The sequence below is a fragment of the Caretta caretta genome, chromosome 5, assembly GCF_965140235.1.
Source record: "Caretta caretta isolate rCarCar2 chromosome 5, rCarCar1.hap1, whole genome shotgun sequence".
NCBI lineage: Eukaryota > Metazoa > Chordata > Testudines > Cheloniidae > Caretta > Caretta caretta.
In genome coordinates, this window is record NC_134210.1 from 89,593,151 (window position 1) to 89,608,476 (window position 15,326).

General features: G+C 40.7%; 2 protein-coding genes across 2 annotated transcripts in view; both read left to right on the forward strand.

Annotated features, from left to right (window-relative positions):
• Positions 1 to 6,536, forward strand: part of SLC35D2 (solute carrier family 35 member D2) — a 30,859-nt gene extending 24,323 nt beyond the window's left edge. Inside the window, exon 12 of the mRNA XM_048850171.2 lies at positions 698 to 6,536. Coding sequence (XP_048706128.2) covers positions 698 to 785 — 88 coding nt within the window. The 3' untranslated portion in view covers positions 786 to 6,536. The remainder of the gene's footprint in view (positions 1 to 697) is intronic.
• Positions 6,537 to 6,616: 80 nt separating this feature from the next.
• HSD17B3 (hydroxysteroid 17-beta dehydrogenase 3) overlaps positions 6,617 to 15,326 on the forward strand; it is a 32,686-nt gene continuing 23,976 nt past the window's right edge. The window contains exons 1-2 of the mRNA XM_048850172.2: positions 6,617 to 10,528; positions 13,661 to 13,707. Of these exons, the coding sequence (XP_048706129.2) occupies positions 10,375 to 10,528; positions 13,661 to 13,707 (201 nt within the window). The 5' untranslated portion in view covers positions 6,617 to 10,374. The remainder of the gene's footprint in view (positions 10,529 to 13,660; positions 13,708 to 15,326) is intronic.

Here is a 15,326-nt window from a genome sequence, read left to right on the forward strand (position 1 = left end):
GGGTGAAACTGAGAAACTATTCCTTAATGAGGACTAGTTTGTTTTTGTTTCAGCTGGCCAATTTGGCTGAGGTAATTGTGAAACCTGTGACTGGGCAAGTGCTAGATGTTGCCTCAGGATGTAAAATTCATTCGGATCAGTTCTAATTTTTATGTCTATTTATGTTTGTTTCTGTATATTTATTTTGTCATGTTAAGATTGTACTTGTGTAGATATGCCTACCATTTTACTACTGGGAGCTGTAGCTCATTAGTTTTTATGAGCAGAGGTGGGTCTTGTCAGTTTGGGGAGAAGCCATCTAAGGAAACTCCAAGTATTGCAGGAAATGGGAATGTTGATTCAATGAGATGTGCTCATTCCTGTGACTTGTTACTGAATCTGTGTGCCAGGATGGTGTACTTTCAGTAGGAGTAATCATTCTTCATTTCCAGTTCTTAAAATCTGTTGTGTTACCTGCATCCCACCCCATATGGGTGCTATAGAGTGGTTATTTATTGATTTCCCCCATATAGTCAGGGCCAGATTCTCTGCTCATGTAAATCAGTGTAGCTCTACACTATATAAATTTACACCAGCTGAGAATCTGGCTCTCTGTCTGTAAAGCACTTTGAAATCTTTTGGAAGGAAAGTTGTTATATGTATATATGATTTTTGTCAGCAAGTATCCCTGATCCTGTGTCTGCTCTCTCTTCTTTAGCATGGCAGGAGGACTGAGATATTCATTTTTAATATTACGAGACCACAAGAAACCTAAGCAGCCTACAGATGAAGAAAACATGTCTTGATTCAAAGAGCTAGCAAAAATGAATAATGTGAAAGGCAGTGAAGATGCAAGCCCACTAAACAGCACTGCCACAAAGTTAATCAAGCACCTGCAGCAGGAATGTATCTGAAATGAGAAAAAACTACCTCAGTAACCATTGTGCACACACATCTTATAGGCTCAGAAGTGTTCTTACACACAGCGTCACAACTTATTTTTGTTTTATAACCAAGCTTCACTTATAATATGGGAACATCTATCCAAAGTAATTGGCTAGTTGTGACCGTCTTTATTCTTGCTATTGACAATATTTGTACTCAGCCAAATCTTAAATTTCTTGCTCAGTTTTCATCAATCCTTGTGAGGCAAAACTCCCACAAAGACAATGGGGGCTTGATTCATTTCTGTCCAGTACTGTAGCAGATCACCAGCGTGGCACCTCTTGCTGGTCGTCCAGGAATTAGCTCTCTCAGGACTGGAGCACTATCTATGGGCCGGTGGCTCGCCCTCTGTTACCTATTCTCTGCAGTCCCTTTATCTCCACCACATATAGGCCTCACTCCCTCTCAGACCACAGTGCCCCTTATCTTGGGGTGCTGCCCCTCACCCAGAGAACCCCACTCCCCTGAGCCCACCTCACCTCAGTGACCCACTGCCAGTCTTCATCTAGCCCCTTTACGCAGGGGCAAACTGCAGTGTGCAATGGCCACTCATCATTGGCTAGGGGGCTGGACCTGCTCTCTTTTCCTGCAGCCCCTGTACCTCAGGCCTTCCTGTCAGGCCTCAGCCTAGGAGGTCACCAGGCCTGAGCTTTCCAGCTCAGCCTGCCCCTTCCCCAGCACTGCTCTGTTGAAGGTACCCTGTGCTTCCAGGCAGCCCGGTCCTTCCCACCCCAAGGCTGAAGTAAGACTGCCTGCCTCCTAGATCACAGTCCTTTTTATACCAGCCCTACAGGGCCCTGACAGCAAGGCCTTTGCCTGGGGATTTGCCAGGCCAGAGCTCCCCCAGCTCCTCCTGTCCTTCCCCAGCACTACACTGTTCAGGGTACCCTTTTCCTCTTTCAGGCAGCCAGATCCATCTCTCTCCAAGGCTGGAGAAAGACTGACTGCCTTCTGGCCCTACAGCCCTTTTATAGGGCCCAGCCTGGCCCTGATTAGCTGCCTCGTAGCCTTTCCTGGTTGGCTCTCAGCCCCAGCCCTCTCCAAGGGCTGGCTTTTAACCCTTTCAGGCCTGGAGCGGTGTGACCACCCTGCTACATGTACCTTGTGGACTTATTTACACCTACAAAGAGGGTGTACAATGCTACCAAATCAAAATGGTTTTACACCCACTTTGCACTAGTATAAATGACTGCACAACTGGATCCTGGCTCACTACAAAAGCAATTTTTCCTCTCTTGTTATTGATACCTCCTCATCAATTATTGGGAGTGGACCAACCTGACTGAATTGGCCTTGTCAGCACTGGTTCCCCACTTGTAAAGTAACTCCCTTCTCTTCATATGCCAATATACTGTATTTATGCCTGTATCTGCAATTTTCACTCCATGCATCTGAAGAAGTAGGGTTTTTTACCCAGAAAGGATTCTTCCAAATAAATCTGTTAGTCTTTAAGGTGCCACCGGACTCCTCATTGTTTTTGTGGATACTGACTAACACAGCTACCCCTCTGATACTTGAATCCTGGGTGTTCCTGTATAAGGAGTGATTGAAAACTGAATAAGGAACTCAGGGTACAGTCCAGTATGTTTTGAAAAAGGAGTTCTCTCTTATCCTACCAATTCTCTGCTTCATTCTTTCAAAGAAGCTATCATCCTCTGTGGTATCACAGTCTGTTGCCACAATCATGATTGTTTTGTCATAAGTGGATTATTCTGACTTTCTGCTGGATCAAATGAAAGGAAGAGAAGGGCAGCGAGTGAAATATTTATTGTTTAAAGAGAAATACCTTGGCTGATTAGCCAGTACTGCATGGAAAAATCTGAGAGAGACCAGAAAGGGAAATTCATTTCTGTTCAGGTATGCATACTTAGATATCAAAGGTTCCCCTCTGCACATTGTTTGTCAGCACGTAGCTTGGAACAATACAGAGCAAATGCAATTACTGTGCACTGACTGGAGCAGAAAAAAATCAATGGCACACTGAAGACTGACTTTAAGCAATAATGTTTCATTGATGCAGAATTGTTGATGTTCCACGGTGTACCATGTACATAATAATAGTTGAAATCATCTAGAATATCTGGTTTTGTTCTGTATTCTAAACTCAGACTGTGTTCCCAAAGATTCACTAAGGAGGGGAGGATAGTCCAGTAGTTGAAGTACAAACTTGAAATTGGGTGAGCTGAGGTCTGTTCTTGCTTCTGTCATAGATGTTGGACAATAATATAACTGCTGTCTGTCTTTTCTTATCTGAAAAGGCAGAAAATATATATTTACCTACATCATATAGTTAAGTTCATCAATTTTTACAAAGCATTTGAAATCCTCAGATGGTGCCATGGGGTGTACAGTGATTATTAGGGTTCTCAATTTCAGATATGCACGAGCCAAGTTATGATTTTCTGTTGAAATCATGAGAAGTGTTGAAGTTTCACAAGATTTTGACATGGAACCAGGTAGATCTGGATAGTATTGATTGACTGAGTTTCAGTTTGAGATTTGAGGTTCAAACTCAGCAAAACTTGGGGAGTGCAAACCCATGTGGACCATAGGAAGTGGCATTCTGAGTCAGCAGCAGTCCAGTATCCTCTCTGACAGTGGCCAGTACCAAATGTTTCAGAGGAAGTTGTCAGAATCCCACAGTCTGCAAATGTGGGATATCTGCCGGTCTCACCCTGATCTCTAATAGATAGAGGTTGGCTTAAGCACTGAAGCAAAAAGTTCCTAAATGTTTGTTTGTCATTAATTATAACTCTGGATATTCTTGATAGCCATGTAATTATCCACTCTCTTTTTGAATCATAAGTTCTTGGCCACAGTGACTTCCTGCGGCAAGAAGTTCCACAGCTCAAATCAGGTGTTGTGTGAAAAAAGTATTTCCTTTTATTGGTTTGAATTTCCCACCTTTTTAGTTTCATTCACTGTCCCCTTGTTCTCGTGTTGTGAGATAGGGAGAACAGAAGCCCCGCTCTACCTTCTCTATACAACTTGCTCTTTTATACAGTATAATTCCAGTTATCCAAATACCATTTTTCAAAAAATCCTAGTTTATCCGAATCCACAGTGTGGCCCCCCCATGTAGCTCTATCTTAGTGAATCACCCACTGATAAGTTCTCAATTAGCCTCTTAACACCCGCTAGCACTACTCAACAGCTTTATATCTGCATAGCGGTTCTTAGTGGTTATTGCAGCTAGTGAGATCTAATCTTGTTTGCACAGCTTGGCAGGACAATGTAAAAAAAAAATATGTGTGTGTGTTAGGATCTCAAGCAGCAAGTACACATTCTCAAGATCCTAGGCCTGGCCTACACCTAAAACTTGGTCAGCCTAGCAACATTGCCCAGGGCTGTGAAAATTGTCATGCCTTCAGCACCGTAGTTAGGTCAACCTACTCCCCTATGTGGACGTGGCTAGGTCAACAGAAGGATTCTTCCATCCATCTACCTACTGCCTCTCGGAGGGGTGGATAACTACATAGATGGAAAAAATCCCTTCTGTTGATATAGGAAGCATCCACACTATGGCACTATAGTGGCACAGCTGCAGCATTTCTACCCCTAGAAATATCAGCATTACTGCCTGTGTTCCCTGTATTTCTGTATCTGTGAAACTGCAGCTCAGAATAGCATTTCTGTTAATCTGAATGCCCAGTTATCTGAAAGTTTTGGATGTACCCCAGGCCAGTCAAATAAACGGGAGTGTATCGTATGCTTCATGCCCCCATTTATCCATTTCCTTTCTAAGGTCTGTGTGGATCAAACCAAAAATAGTGTTTGTGTGAAGCTTTGTAAAGTGAAACCACTGCATTTTGAACAGTTCAAAGAACGGCCTAAGAGCTTGTCTACACAGCTAAGTCAATAAGTTTCACTATACTGGTATTATTATATTGGCATAGCTATCCCAGCAAATTTCCCTGTGCAGACAAGCCCTAATCCAGAAACCAGTATGTGATCTTTCCATCTCCATTCTGTGAACTGTTAAAGAAAAGCAGAACAAGTATTGAAATGCCGTTTTATCATTATAATGTTCAAACAACACCCTGGTATTTTGTTAGTATTAGAGAACCATGTATTATGAATGTAGATTTAAAACATCCCCTGAAGTTTGGGAGGCATTTGTTTCCATGGTTGTGTTTCAGCCTAGAAAAACGGAGGCCATTTGCAAAAACCAGAGCCAGGTTTGGATTTTAAACCCCACAGGTTGGGGGTGTTAGATGCAGCATTTGGACTCTGGTCCATCTCTAGTCAGTGTATTTGCTAACTTAATTTAAAATATAAGCCATGCTGCTTGATTGTTGAAATCTTTTTTGCAGGGTATTTAACCTGCTGATGAATAGTTTTTAGCATGAAACTGAAAATTACCTCAAATTCTCACAGGTACTGTATAACCCTTTTCTGCCAGCCCTACATCTAGACTGGAGAGCAAAGAGCCTCTCCCCACTCAAGATCAAACACATCCTTGCATTCCCAGGACCTGTACTGTCGTTAGGGCAAGCGTCTCGAAAATGAGGAGAGCAGAGACACTGCACCTTCCCCAAACGTGGTACAGTTGGTCTCTTTCTAGCTGTGCAAGGTATTTTGCCTGCTAGAGATACAATATCGTTCATCACTCCTGCTGGGTGATGCAGCCCTGCACTTCCACTGTCTGCAGTTGAGGCTACATACCATGACCAAGCCCATATTGTAATTCTACCTTTCATATCCCAATCCAGAAAGCAGCTATGACTAGATTGTTTGTTTGTTTTCTGGTTAAACTAATTTCCCTTAGGGCTTGTTGACCTGGTAGGTTACTGTGCAGTAAACCAGGGTGTGGATCCACAGTTTCTAAGTTGATTGCACAGTAATGTCCCACATGGACACTCCTACAGTGCATGGAGGTTAAAATTAAAAGCCTGCGGCTGGCCCATGACAGCTGACCTGGGCTCGGGCGAAGGAACTGTTTAACTGCAGTGTAGACCTTCGGGCTCAGGCTGGAGCCTGTGCTCTAGGCCCTGTGAGTGAAGAGGGTCCTAGAGCTCGGGCTGCAGCCCAAGCCTGAATGTCTGCTTCACAATTAAATAGCCCCTTAGCCTGAGCCCTGTGAGCTCGAGTCAGTTGACCCAGGGCAGCCACAGGTTTTCAGTTGCAGTGTAGACATACCCCAAAAGTCTCAGAGTGTGACTTGGTATACTACTACTTGAAAGCATGTTCATCACTTTCACTTTTACTTTCTGGCTATTATGATCTAGTACAATTCTGCCAATTCAGGGAAATACTTTAATTTTTAAAAATGTTTTCTTTTATATTTTAAAAAATTCTTGAACATTTTTCTGTTCCCGGTGTCTAGTAAAACTTCCTTTGCCCCACCACTACCACCAGAATTTTGGGGCCTAAACTACCTGACAATTCAACTTTAAGTAGGTGGCAGGATGGCTTTCACCGATAATCAGAGGGTTAGCACAGAAGTGAGATTACAGCACTGCTTGATGTTTAGCAATTGTACCTACTGAAATGAGGCACACTTAGAAAGAGACCCTCAAGGAAAACAGCTATGTTCAACTTGGTATGTGGCTTAATTCTGCAATATTGTTTGCTGTATGCTTGTAAATACATAAATGAAATTATTGTTACTATTTTTGTATTTTTATTATTGGGTGCAGAGGGAAGATACTTCTAAGTCACAAGTGAACCCTAGGTCAAATGCATTACAGTAAAAAAACACATAATCATAGCTGAAGTAATTTTAATTAGCCAATTGTGCATACCAGGCTTCTGATAAAGGCTTTGAATTTTGGGTTGCTTAGCTAAAATACAAACCTTGATCATTCTTATACATATGTATGTTTTCTTAATCAAAGTAGATGTAAAAGATCATTAAGAAATTAAGACAATAATGTAGGATGTCAAAACTTATCAAGAAGAAATCAAATCCCAAATCTAATCACACAGTGGCAAACAATAATCTACTATTTTCTTTCTATATAGAAAATTTTTATCCCTAATTCTAGTGCTTATCCATTTGCCAGTCAAGTTTTAGATCAGTGAAAGCTACAGGAATGTCAGGGACTGTTCAATCAAATGTAATTCTTAAGTTAGAAATGTAAACAAATATTGAATTATTGAAATGCTAATTAAATTCAGAATTATTTTGACAGATATTGGTAACTTTACATATCTCACCCCAAAGTATCCATTTACTATATCAAAACTAATTCTAATGTCTCTTGCCATACACTAGTAGATAACCCTACTCTTAGTTTTATACAAACTCATAGGTTGTTTTAACCAAGCGTTAAGGTGTTTTGTAAACTCTTAGAACTCACTGCTCTAATCTTTCTCTTTTTGCGGACAGGCCAAGATTTTAAAAAATAGGTGCCCAATTTTAGGCTTCTAAGTCCATATTTAGGTACCTAAACAAATGGCCTGATTTTTCCAAAGTGTTAAGCAGCTGTATGCTTAGCACGTCTGAAAATCAGGCCACATGTTTAGGTAACTGTAGGGAAAGATTCTGTACACAGAGCTTGGATAAGCAGTGACTGGGTAAGGAAGGACATTATAATTGGACAAATATTTATAGGTTGTAAAGATCAAGGATGGATAAGAATTGATTGTCATAGTATTAGCAGTAATTGGATGAGAGCAAGAAAAGGAAAACTGATGCTGAATATCGGGAGACACTTTCTGACAGTACAACCTGTAAACAGTTGTTGTAAACTGAGTCCCAGAAAAGGGAAATCCCCAAGGTCACTGTCAGTCATTGGCAGAGCTGGAACTAGACCCTAAGAGTACTGAGGCTCATGTTCCAGATCTGTCAGCAAGAAAGACAGCATGTTTAAGAAGGATGAATTCAAACTGGAACAGGTACAGAGAAGGCTACTAGGATGATCCGAGGAATGGAAAACCTGTCTTATGAAAGGAGACTCAAGGAGCTTGTCTTGTTTAGCCTATCCAAAAGAAGGTTGAGAGGAGAGATGATTGCTCTCTATGAATATATCAGAGGGATAAATACCGGGGAGGGAGAGGAATTATTTAAGCTCAGTACCAATGTGGACACAAGAACAAATGGATATAAACTGGCCATCGGGAAGTTTAGACTTGAAATTAGACGAAGGCTTCTAACCATCAGAAGAGTGAAGTTCTGGAATAGTCTTCCAAGGGAAGCAGTGGGGGCAAAAGACCTATCTGGCTTCAAGATTAAACTCGATAAGTTTATGGAGGAGATGGTATGATGGGATAACATGATTTTGCAATTAATTGATCATTGACTATTCATGGTAAATAGGCCCAATGGCCTGTGATGGGATGTTAGATGGGGTGGGATCTGAGTTACTACAGAGAATTCTTTCCTGGGTATCTGGCTGGTGAATCTTGCCCACATGCTCAGGGTTCAGCTGATTGCCATATTTGGGGTCGGGAAGGAATTTTCCTCCAGGGCAGATTGTAAGAGGCCTTTCTCTATAGCATAGGGCACTGATTACTTGCTGGAGGATTCTCTGCACCTTGAAGTCTTTAAACCATGATTTGAGGACTTCAATAACTCAGACATAGGTGAGAGGTTTATTGCAGGAGTGGGTGGGTGAGATTCTGTGGCCTGTATTGTGCAGGAGGTCAGACTAGATTATCATAACGGTCCCTTCTGACCTTAATATCTATGAGTGTATGAATCAATAGAATATCATAGAATCAAGAGACCTCAAAAGGTCATCTAGTCTAGTCCCCTAAATTCATGGCAGGACTAAGTATTATCTAGACTATCCCTGACAGGTGTTTGTCTGACCTGCTCTTAAAAATCTCCCATGATGGAGATTCCACAACCTCCCTATGCAATTTATTTCAGTGCTTAACCACCCTGACAGGAACTTTTTCCTAATGTCCAACCTGAACCTCCCTTGCTGCAATTTAAGCCCATTGCATCTTGTCCTATCCTCAGGGGTTAAGAGGAACAATTCTTCTCCCTCCTCCTTGTAACAACCTTTTATGTACTTGAATATACTGTAGAAAACAATCTGCTTTGGTAGGGAGATAGTCTTGATAAAAAATTTCCATCTGTTGTTATGGAGATTCTGGTGGCAACTCCAAAGTCAAAGTTGTACTGAGATTTTGTCTTAAAGAAGGGATTCAATCTCCTTGTTATGTATGAAGAACACTTTATCCTCTCCAAACTTACAGCACTCTGAGTACATAATGAATTTCATGAGAAATTGCAAGTATTTTTTAATAATTTTGAGTTGCAAGTAGTTAAAAAAGGAGTACTTTAGGAAATTTAGCACTCAGATTGTTTTTGAGAATGATCTGAATTGTGGAATAACACAAATATCAAACACTTCAAACTTTCCATTTTGGTAAAACTCACTGGAATCTCATGCACAGTTTACCTTTGAAGAAATCAGGTTGCAATTAAGTGAAATTATTAATTATTGTTATTGTTTTAATTAGAAACTAATAGACAGGGCCTGCAGTAAGACCACTGTGATCAATCATCACCTTTTCTCTTTAACTAATCTGCATACTGCAATTCTCTTGGCGAAAAGTCAGCAGTGTGAGGGGAACTATGCACATGCCAGGATTATTTGGCTAAAAGAGTTTTAAAATTTGAAAGTAATCCATGCAAGTTAAAATATGTAAATGCATAGTTCCGGTACATAAACAACCTTTATTCTGCTCTGTAATAAGCATATGATTAATGCAGTTTGATGTTTCTGGTCCCAAATTAGATGAAACTGACATTTAAAGATTGGTTTTTCATTTCTTTTCCCTTCATGTTGTTGCTACAGAGGAGAGTTAAGGTTGTCTGAGTGCCTTAAGTGTGTATTTCCATACTTTAACATGTTTGGCTTTATAATAAGTTTAAACGTAACCCTGAATATTCTATGTTTCTAGTGATTCTTCTTGGTATAATTACATCATTCTTGTATATTTCTTATCCTTAAGTTACTGATATACTCTCAACCTCAAAAGCAATTTAACATAGAGGTTTTTGTCTGGGAATTTAGAGAAGAGACCAGGCCACAGAGTAGGATCCTAGTTCAACATGAATATGCCCAATATTTTGAGGTGTCTGCATCGAAGATTTTAGTTTGTCCAGCAGCAAAAGATCTGGATGTGAATGTCCCCCAAATTTGAAGGTGTTCTCATCCAGGGTTTTGGGTTAGGCCCATCTTTAGTCTCTATGAAAATTCTTTTTTGTTCCTGGATGTTTTCCCAAAAAAGGAACCTTGTCTAAAACAGGTATTAGAAATCCTAGTTTGGTTTTATTTTTTCCAGTAATTTACCAATCTGAGTGTAGTATAGGGAAATTACTTTAATCTAAACCCTTGGCACTCAGTGGGGAAAAAAAAAATCACATGACCCAGTGGATTTGATTAGACTGTACACTTCTCTGCCAATGCTCAGAGAGTAGAAGTGAGCTAGGAGGCAGTTAAGGGGAAGATAGTGTTGGTATTTCATCCAGGCTCACTGGATCTGTTCACAATGGAAGAGTTCCAACAGCAACTTCTCACTCTTTTTGGGGGTCTAATTTGTCTGTTTACTCTGGTGAAATGCATTAGATTTTTGAAGTATTTTTTCCCACGTATATGGAATGCTTTGCCTCAATCTTTCTTTCAGTCAATGGGAGAATGGGCAGGTAATGGAATTTTCTTCACATTTTTATTGCTATAATTGAGTGATGAATTTCTGTGTTATTAATCATGAGTGGTTCTCCCCCTAACCCTTTTAAGAACTAAGCTTGTAACTTTTGCTGGGGGGGCGGGGGGTTCCACTGATTTTAGTTTTTATGAACCAGACATTTCAGTGTACTTGGGAATACAAGAAAATAATCAGAATGGTATCAAACACTATATGTTCTTTTTTTAAATACATATATATGGAATTTAACTCCCTCCTCATCCTTCCCTATACTGCACACATCCCAGTTCTATCACCTTTTCTCTGCTGGAAGTGCTTTAGTTTTATAGTATTGCCTATATCCTTAGTTTCCTGATATAGCATTTATGAAGCAACTAATTTACCATGAACATCTGTCCCCATCCTCTGAAGGTAGTTTCCTATGTTCATGATAACTTGGTTCCCATGTAATTTGCCTGAAGTGGCTACCTGTCAATAATAATATCATTGACATCCACATTTACAGTAGACTCAAAACTTGGCTGCTCCATTTTAAAGGTACCACATGTCCTCAAAAGAAGAATATTGGTGTTTAAAAATAAAACATTTTCTTGATATTTAATGCAGAGATTTTTTTTAGGGTTGTTAAACTGCTAGCATTAAGCAGGATTGAGGATTTATTGCAGTTTCTGAATTCCTGTATTACAAGTGTCACAGATGAGGTTACTTAATAACAAGATGCCATCATTAGCATCAAATACCAACTTTGGTGTAAACACCTTCCCCTCCAGATTGCAGTCTCAAGAGCCTGGTCTCATTTACTTTAATGGGAGTAGATCACATCTCACTGTACATGTTACATTTTGTTATTGATGGGTGGCATCCACCCCTTTTCAGAAGGCCAGCACAATGCCCAGTCACTACTGAATAACCTGTAAACCCTATAATGAAGAATTAAGTGGGACTTCAGTGGGGCACAAGTCTAGTGCTGACTCTCTGTGTGGGGAGTGGATTTCATTAAGTGGAAGTTCTCTGGTTGAAATCCTGACCCCATTTAAGTCAATGGGCTCAATGAAGATTGGTAGGTTTATTTAAACAGTTCATTGCATCACATGAAGCAGGATATTCTAAGGCACTAGAATTAAAATTGGCAGATCTAGACCTGTCAAGTCTGCTGCTCTGCCCAGAAGACTATGGCTTTTTAATTATTGGTCTGCTGGGAAACCTAACCAATCACTGCTTGTTTTGTTGAAGGGCTCCTGGCTCCATATGACATAGGGGAGTGATGTGTGTATTAACAGCTAATCTTGGCATTAAAAACTCTCTCTTATAATTCAGGCTACCCAAATCCATATTTTCCAGAGACTCTCACAAAACAAAATCCTTTAATGCTCATAGTCATTTCATTCCATTTATTATGAAAACTTCTTGGGGCTACCTGGGAATTGTTCACTTTGTTCCCTATGGTCAGATTGTTTATATGGCACCCAACGCATTCTAGTTGCTGGGTCCCTGCACCAAGGATATTTCAAGCCAAATGAAGAGATGATGGGAAGTGTGAAGACAAAATTGAAGAGAATGGGTAGGAGAGTGGAGGGAGAAGGGTTGCACGTACATGATGGCAAATTTGATTTGGTTGTGGTCTATGTATGTCCTGCTTGGGGATCGTAGCATCTTTAAAGTTGTTCTCTAAAAAATTAAGATATTGTATTTTAAGGTTTGGTGGGGTAGAAGTGGATTAGATGGGACTGGAGTGGTGGGGAAGGATTTGCCAGAGCAAAGGAGCATGGAGGAGACACTAAAGGGAAGATGGAGGCAAAAAGAGAGGGATGCAAGGGGACAGGGAGATGAGGATGGGGAACAGGAGAATGAATGGAAAGGGTCATAGTACTCAATGGTGCGGTCCGTGAGCAGAACGTGATTGTGCAAGAGGGGTGGTCCAAGACACCAGTAGCTCTTCACTGGGCCGTGGGGAATAGTGGGGATTGGCAGGCCTGGATTCACTCCCTGCATCCTCTGCACTAGCTGGAGACTGGGGGAACTACACCTGCTACTGTGATTTACAGGCCACCTAGGCAGGGTATGTCTTACTGCAATGAACAATCCACAGCTGGCCTGGGTCAGCTAACTAAGGCTTAGGCTGCGGGGCTATAAAATTGTGCTGTAGTCATTCAGGCTTAAACTGGAGTCTGGGCTCTGAGACCCTGCAAGGCGGGATGTGCCAGTGTCCAAACTGCTGCAGTGCAATTTTACAGCCCACAGCCTGAGTCCGAGTCAGCTAACCAAGGCCAGCTGCAGGGTGTTTTATTGCAGTGTAAACATACCTGTAGGCTGGTCTGAGCCATGTAGAGTGGGGAAGAGGCAAAGGGCCTGACATGCTACTCAGCTCCGATTGTGTCTAGGGTGGGGAGAAGTTGAGAGGGGCAGGACCAGATTCATTCATTGCACCTTTTGGTTTTGCTACTAGTTGTGAGGAGGAAACTCTGTGGCATTTTTATAGGTCACCTGAAGACTCCTCCGGGCTGGTGGTATTCATGACAGGTACTTAAACATGGGATAAGGCTGGAATTTTCAAGAGATCCACCTCCCATTACTTTCAATCAGGTTGTGCGCCTAACTGCCCCATTGTGCCACTGAAAAATCTCTGAGAGATTAGAACATTTTGCTCAAATTCTTTTGCAGAAAAGAATTGAGTCTATTGGTTTGGTTTGGTATCCTGACTCAGTTTCTCCATCTATAATGGGGATAATACTGATCTAACTGTACCTAATAGGGTTGCTATAAGGATTAATCAGTCAATGTTATTAAAATACCTTGACATTGAAAAGAGCTAAATAAGGTGATAATTATACTTATTGGCATTGTGACTTTTTCAACTAAATGAAATATCTAGAATGAAACACCATTGGTACAAATTATTGTTCTGCTTGCACTTTAAGGGGAATTATAAGCCATACTTTCTGTACAATGTGTTTAATCACTGATTAGTGGAAGCAGGTTCCTTGGAGAAAAACTAAAAAGAGACTAAAGTTTGCACTTTTAGCCCAGCTCTTTGAGCACTGGACATTAGTGTTTAGGAAATTCTGAAACAAAAAGATTGAATAATGAAAGGACGAACAAAAGAAGGTTATAAATTTATTTTTCCCCCTAGTGGTCACAGGAGCAGGAGATGGAATTGGTAAAGCATATTCCCTTGAGGTAAGTAAAGCATCTATAAAATCAAATATTGGTGAATGGGAAATATTGGTGAATGGGAAATTTCCTCCCTTCCAACATTCTCTGTAACTTAGTAAACTGATTCTACAGTTAAGAACATTATATGCTTAGGGACCTAATCTTTCTTCTGTGTATGTGCATAACTCATGTTATCACTTAGAGATATGATATTCACTTTCAAAATTAGAAGAATGACATGAAATAGCCCCAACTGCTTCCATAGTGCCAAGAAAATCACAGGGAAATACTGAGTGATCCTAAAGATTTAACGCATTCTGTAATAATTATATAGTGTAAACTTTAGGAGACAGTATAGTCTAATAGACTAGGTTTGGGACTGGAAAATCTATTGACCTGGATTCCATTCTCAATTAACCTGCTGTTTGGTTTTGAGCAAGTCACTTATGCCAAGTATTTCAAACTTGGGTGCCTAACCTTAAACACAAATTTGAAAGTGTTGGCCTTAACCTTTTTGCCTCAATTTCCCCAGTTTTAATACTGGGATAATAATATCTACCTCACAGGGGTGACTATTTAATAGCAGTGCCAACTCCCACAATTTTATTGTGAGTTCCATGCTGGGTTACTTAATGCCCCTGCTCCTGGAAACAAATGTTTGTGACAGAATCTCAGTTTTAATTGAAATTTTTTTTCTAGCCCTCATGGTTACAGAGAAAAGCTTGAAAATGTTATCTGATGGCACAAAAACCAGAAGGCATAGAAAAAACATATTAAAAACATTATTTTTAAGCCAATCTTAGGGCATTAAGGGCCTGACGCATGGTTTTGAGCATTTGGGGTTGTCAGTATTGTAGTTTGTTTGAACATATAAAGCATAAACAAAAGTGTCTAGTATTTATAATGTAATATGCATTGGTAATTATTATTATTGTGTCCAAACCAGCCTCCATGACCCATGGATCACACCCTTCTCATGCAGAAGAGTGGGTCAGTTTCATTCTCTGCAGCATTGCTCCCTCCCTTGTCTTTGGTCCAGTTCTCAGTGAATGAGCAGGTGTGGGGAGGGGATCATCTAGGAGAAGAATGTGCAGAATAGGAGGAATAAGTATGCATGCCCAATTGCATCTTCAAAACCACATTTATGAGTGCAAATGCCTACACGTGGAACTTGGGGATCAGTGCATATAAGTGAGTGTTTGGATGACATTTAACCAATGTGTCGTTACAAATGCTGTGTTGCCCACACAAATGTGGGTTTTGCATGCATACAGAGGTACACCTGCAAATGTTATGTGTCAGACTCAGTGCACACTGCCTGCTTTGTGCTACTTGAGCAATAGAAAGCAACTGTAAACCTGGCTTAACAGGACAATTAAAACACATTTATGCTGCTTGGTGTTACTGGGGAGGAGTAGAACAGCTTGAGTGTGGTTTGGAAACTTTGGCTGTTACTGACCAGTTACTGTGGAGCATTTGTTAATTATTTTGGCTTTTGTTGTATGAGTAAGAGTCAGATTCCACCATCTTTATTTATGCTGAATAGGACCTTACTCCACAAGTAGCCTTATTGATTTAAACCCTGCTCAGCTAATCTACAGGGCAGACGCCAGGCACAGGCCTCTGTGAGCTCACTGCTCAGC